Genomic DNA, 6,060 nt, shown 5'->3' with positions numbered 1-6,060 from the left:
CTCCTATAGGCGTTTAAGGCATAATTTAATTAACAATTGCTTTAGTTACCTTATGCATTGCTGCTAGCCAGGTAGCTGCTAGCTTTTTATTGGAATTGAAATCTTCACCAGCAGTAAATTTAATCTGTTTGAATTCATCTGATCCTGGTATTTTGTACTGAAGTAGCATACCTGTAGCACGAGTATTGCCTCCTAAGGGGAAAAAAAATAAGGGAAAAATACTTTATTTGTTACAAATACAAAGGACTGTACCAAACCATAGCTGCTTTTTTTTTTGACAGAATGGATTCTATCACCAGAAAAATTACACATCCCAAAATGCAATCCAAACTTTTGAGTAAATCTCTGAACCAGACTTAGAAAAGGGAGAACAAGACAAAATCCCATTATGCAAGTGGAAGTTTACTCAAGTGGTGTTAGATGTAAACCAGATTTACACTCCAAAGCAAATACAGCTTTATCCCTACAATAGTGGCTGGTTAACCTTTCATGTCTTTCTAACCCCAGTCACTGATAAATACAGGAAAGAATACGGAGTAATGGATTAAATTCTAGGTTGCATAGTCACATCAAGAAATAATGATATGGAGAAAGCCACATGCAAAACAACTATGGCTGAGCAAGTATTCAGACTGGGTAGCTTTGAGATTACAAGACAAATGTCTAACCGAACTAGTGTTTTTAAAGGCCTCATATTCAAGAGTACATGTGAAGAATGTGCATTATTACACAAGACATTTATTTGGATGATGTATGCTCAAACAAAACAAAACTATGCCCTTGAATTATTAGTAAAAAGTCACAAAATAGATGAGACAAACCTTAAATAGCTTGCAACAATGGAAAAAAGATGGAGTTGTGTAAAATAATTCAATCCATTAAATACAGAAATTATTTTAACCATTTTTCAGGATATGGATTCTGCAAAATACAGATTTATTTAAAATATTAAACTGAACTGAACTAAAATATGATTTGGTCATAATGTTTAAGTCAGTCCACCTTTATGATTACATCCCAAATTCAATACTGCTTCAACAACAACAACAACAAAATACTTGTACCCATCTCCTCCATTACAAGTTGACATCTATTTTGAAGGTACAATTTTGAATAAATTTTTCCTGTGAGATTGTTGGTTGAGAGTTGACTTGAAAACCCCAACTAAAAACCACTAAAATCTACAATTAGATTTTTTTTAAAAAAATCTACATGTGTTTATAACATTAGAAGTGTCCAAGAAATATTACAAAGGCAAAGTCCCTGTTTATTCCTTTTTAGTAGAAAAAAAATCAAACATACACAGTTCTAAATCCTTGTATTTGTACTGTTGCACAAATGCAGAAACTGCTGATTTGAGAATAACAAAGCACATACAGAGGATGGCTCCTTGAATTCTTTCCAACACTTTAAAACAGTTGTGTTTTAGAACACATGATTGAAAATGTCATGTCAACCTTCTGCCCAACTGCCTCTTTCAGGAAAGCATTGGGAGATTTTTTTTTCTAGATTCTTTTCTCTGGAACCCCTGCCTGATACTGTTCAATTCAATCTTTCTTTTGCAGTTCCTCCTATAATATCAAATTTAGTCCTATTCTGCTCTCAAGTCCATCTACATAATTTCTTCCCAAGGTTCTATTGTGTTGGAAAGAATACAGGTAAACGTTGACATATAACCTGAGCAACTGTTCCAAGTTACAATGGGGAGCTACTTACGACCCAGATTCAAAGTTATGATGGTCGCCCCCCCTGTGGTCACATGACAGTACTTCAGGTACTCAGCAACCGAGATACATTTATGGCTGTTTGCAGCATCCCACAATCAGGCAGCAGTCTTTTATGATGGTTTTGACAAAAATTGGTATTTACTTCCAAATTTCAGCAAAACAGTGCTGTTTTACAACTGTCACAACTTCGAAGCATTACAGTTGTAAGTGAAAGACTAACCGTGAAAACAAAAGAGAAGTGGGAAAGAGCTGATGTTGTTACTCTTTCATTAGTGATGTAAGACTGGAATTCTCTTCTGCCATATTTTTCTGTAGACACATTTCTCATTTCTAGAAGATTAGCATTTTATGAAGCTGACTTAACTAATGGAAATAGTACCAAAAATAATTTTGGGGTTGTCATTTATCAGAATATATTTAAGAAATACATAACTAATGCACAGCTCTTGAATTCTGTTAATGTGAGAATACTAAAACAAGTCCATTAAATTATTCTATTTTATGCAATGATAAATGTATTTGAGTGAAAAGTAATATAATTAAATTGAATATGAACCATAGTAGGTGAGCTTTCTGAGATACCTAAACTGTGATTTAATAGTTTAAACAGCATAGAGGTGATTCAACAACAGGTAAAACTAATGCGACATTCTTTTCAGTTTTGTTTGATTAAAAAAAGTCAACATGCTAAAATAATCCTGAGGAGACAAAAATATTTTTTTTTAAATGGCTATTTCTTAACACCGATCTAGCAACAAGGCTATTTGATTTTTGGAGTATGTTCTAAAATAGTATTTCAGCGAGTGCAAGACATAAATTTAGTATTTTTGCTGAAGCTCTTCAAAGCAGATACATGTTTTCCCAGGATCACATGGCAACTGCAGAAAGCAGTCATGGGAAAGACATGGCTGCTTTAAAAATTGCAAACAGATACTATATTTTCTCCCTCAAGAAATCTGAATCACCCTTTGGAACTGAATCTGAACAGTGGCACAGTCCAATTACTCAAATAGCATGAAGCCATATTACATGTTAAGTTTATTGTAGATATTAAAAAAGCTGAATGTACAAATCAGCTCCTACATAACTTTATACACTGTGTTCAAACTGATGTAAACAGTTCTGGGTCTATTGGTAAGGCAGAATGAATCCTTTGCCTTGGGTAACTAATTGTGGCCACTTCCTGAAAACTGTCATTTTAATTCATCTACTCAAAGCTACCACCTACCCAACCCCATTCTCAGAGTGATGCATGCAAGGGAAGTGACCATAGATGACTGTAGTGTTGCTAACAGAGAGGTATTACAGGTTTCTCAATGTGACATATCAGTCAGGAAAGGCAACAAAGCAACCAGAAACAATAGTAAGTGCTACCACTTCCACAGTGAGGTCATAGCCTAAAGCAGGGGTGCCAAACTCGCAACGACACGTGACATGTCGGGATGTATCACAACTTTTTTTTTCATTGCCGGCAATGGGATGGGTGCAGTTTTGGCATGATGCATCCAGCCCGCAGGCCGGCAGTTTGACACCCCTGGCCAAAAGTATTTGCTCAGATTCCTTAGGTGCAATTATGTAGAAAAATAGGGTACACAGCTGCTATGGCTGTGCTAAGAGGTGTATTACATCTTTCCCACAGTGTTATCATAAATGATATCAAATATAACTTCTTCTGTCTTCCTAATCCTGATCCTTCCCATTTTTTCCAACATCAAGTCAGGTCCTTGGCCTAAAATAGTTTCACATCTCTGCTGGGGGAGGGGGGCAAAGTTGAAACCATCTTCTATTGGATTTATGATATTCATCCAGTGAAAAGTTTTTCCTTTTTACAAGACTTTCCCCATCTCACCTGGAATTATGAAATAATCAAATCTCTTCCTTAAGCAGAAACCACCCAACCCCTACTCACAAAAAAACCTCTTTTGACAGTTTCATTCATAAATAAATGAATCTCTTCGCTGAACCCAAATAAGATAAATCTCTTCGCTGAACTCAAATAAGTAAATATACACATAATTTTGGAGAAAAGCAAAGCACCTCTGACTTACGCCAATAAAAAAAATACCAAGATACTTTTTACTTTTAATATTTCAGCCTAACACAACTTCTGTTAACGTTTAACTTTTGTAACCCAAGCCTAGCTATCAGACAAGGAGATGAAAAAAGGAACAGCCGCTAGATGTAGCCTGGAGAATGCTAGTTGGCCATCAAGATGGTTGATCGTGAATGGATCTAACGTTCAGCCACTAAGGCAGGGGTAGTCAACCTTGGCTCTTTTATGACTCGTGGACTTCAATTCCCAGAATTCCTGAGCCAGCTTAGCTGGCTCAGGAATTCTGGGAGTTGAAGTCCACGAGTCATAAAAGAGCCAAGGTTGACTACCCCTGCACTAAGGAAACATTCCCACAAAAAAACTGTCTGCAGTTGGCCTCACATCCTGAAGAAATAATACAAAAAGCATGCTTAGGAGTAATGAGTTCCAGTGCTGACCTTCCATAATGTGTTCACTTTCCAAGAGGCAGGTGTAAGTATGAATGTCGTTTTCTACATCAAGGAAGCAGGCAAGCAATGAAGAGAAATGTTAATAAAAAGAAATACAGAAGGTTTAAAATGAAGGTTCAATGTATAGCCATAAAAAGTAAACAGATAGGATCAAGTCATTTGGGAAGATATACAGAAAGCTACAGACCAGAAATGGGTATGAATGCAATTTAATCCAGTGACAGAATACTTGAAACCCTGGTCTCAGATTTTACTATTCTTTTTCCCTGAATTCTCACCACCACATTTTTATATAATCTAGTTTTAATGGTTTAAAGGTCAGCAAAATCTTGTATTTTTCAGAACCGGCATTAATGAAATAATTCTTATATAGTAGTTACTTTTGTGACTAACACAATGTTAAGGAAAAATAAAAAATGAGCTATTGAAATCCAAAATTTTCTTAAAACTATGTGCTTTAATAATGAGCTGGTGTAATATTTGTTCATAATACAGTTCCACATTACTTTCAAATGTACAAATAGAAATATTTTTAAATTACATTCTACAAACAATTATGCATATAACTAGACTCTCAATGATTCTAAGTAATTGAACACAACAGGTTTTACACTGATTTGTTTAATTGCCAGTCACATCTTTAGGAAGTCATTCTGTTAATACCAGCTAAAAGTAATTCTTAGACATTCCAAAAATAATTTAGAGTATCTGATTTGCAGCATGCTCCCCATCATGTTTCTTATTTTGAGTTTATTTTGAATTAATATTTCTGAGTATCAAGCCAGTAGTTCTCTCCATTTTTATACTGCAAATATCCTGTAATTTTTTAATATATATATATAATTAGACATTAAAAACAAGGTTTGGAATGAAACAATGACTGAGTTTCTCATGGAATACTTACTTGTAACTTTGTAACATATTGCAAATACAGCCAGTATAAATGTTTTTTGCTAGGTTAATGAAGTGAGAAACAAGTCCTAATTACATGCTTACATCTGTGGCAGAAGCTACTATCTAAAATAAATATTTTATTATTTACAAAAAAGTGTAAATACTAGTAAATTGGAAGTTCAAAGTCTCATTCCTATTGTAAACAAGCTCCACTTCAGATGAATAAATATTATTTTGTTTCAAACAGTAAAGATTTCTGAAATGGAATCAGCAACAAAATCAAAAAGATTAATACAAGGGGAAAATTCTAAAATGCTTTTATAAAAAGCTATGCTTATAAGCTTCCTAAAAGTAAGGTACTCAATTTTTTAGGCTTGAGGTTCTTTTAAACAGTGTCACCACTTTGCTGATGATATCCAGCTATACAGTTGCAAGAAAAAGTATGTGAACCCCTTGGGATAATGCGGAGTTTTGCATGAATTGGTCATAAAATGTGCTCTGAACGTCATCTAAGTCACAACAATAGAAAAACACAGTCTGCTGAAAATAATAATACACAAACATGTTGCCATGGTTTAATTGAACATAACATGTAAACATTCACAGAGCAGGGAGGAAAAAGTATGTGAGCCCCTAGCCTAATGACATCTCCAAGAGCTAATTGGAGCCATGAGGGAGCCAACCTTGACTCCAATCAGTGTGATGATATTGGATGTGTTGCTGACAACTGTCCTGCCTGTTAAAAACACACACCTGTTATGGGTTTACTGGTTTCAAGAAGCACTGTCTGATGTGAACCATGCCTCGCAGAAAAGAGCTCTCAGAAGACCTACGATCAAGAATTGTTGACTTGCATGAAGCTGGAAAGGGTTACAAAAGTATCTCCAAACGCCTTGATGTTCATGTGTCCACGGTAAGACAGACTGTCTACAAATGG

General features: G+C 35.2%; 1 protein-coding gene across 1 annotated transcript in view; it reads right to left on the bottom strand.

The window, feature by feature from the left end:
* Positions 1 to 24: 24 nt before the first annotated feature.
* LOC107300949 (zinc finger FYVE domain-containing protein 21-like) overlaps positions 25 to 6,060 on the bottom strand; it is a gene marked incomplete at its 5' end in the record, with an annotated part of 10,590 nt that continues 4,554 nt past the window's right edge. The window contains 2 exons of the mRNA XM_015830227.1: positions 25 to 192; positions 4,218 to 4,271. Coding sequence (XP_015685713.1) covers positions 26 to 192; positions 4,218 to 4,271 — 221 coding nt within the window. The remainder of the gene's footprint in view (positions 193 to 4,217; positions 4,272 to 6,060) is intronic.

The sequence above is a fragment of the Protobothrops mucrosquamatus genome, unplaced genomic scaffold, assembly GCF_001527695.2.
Source record: "Protobothrops mucrosquamatus isolate PMUCROS unplaced genomic scaffold, P.Mucros_1.0 scaffold9279, whole genome shotgun sequence".
NCBI classification, from domain to species: Eukaryota; Metazoa; Chordata; class Lepidosauria; order Squamata; family Viperidae; genus Protobothrops; species Protobothrops mucrosquamatus.
This window is presented reverse-complemented; position numbering and strand designations above follow the sequence as displayed.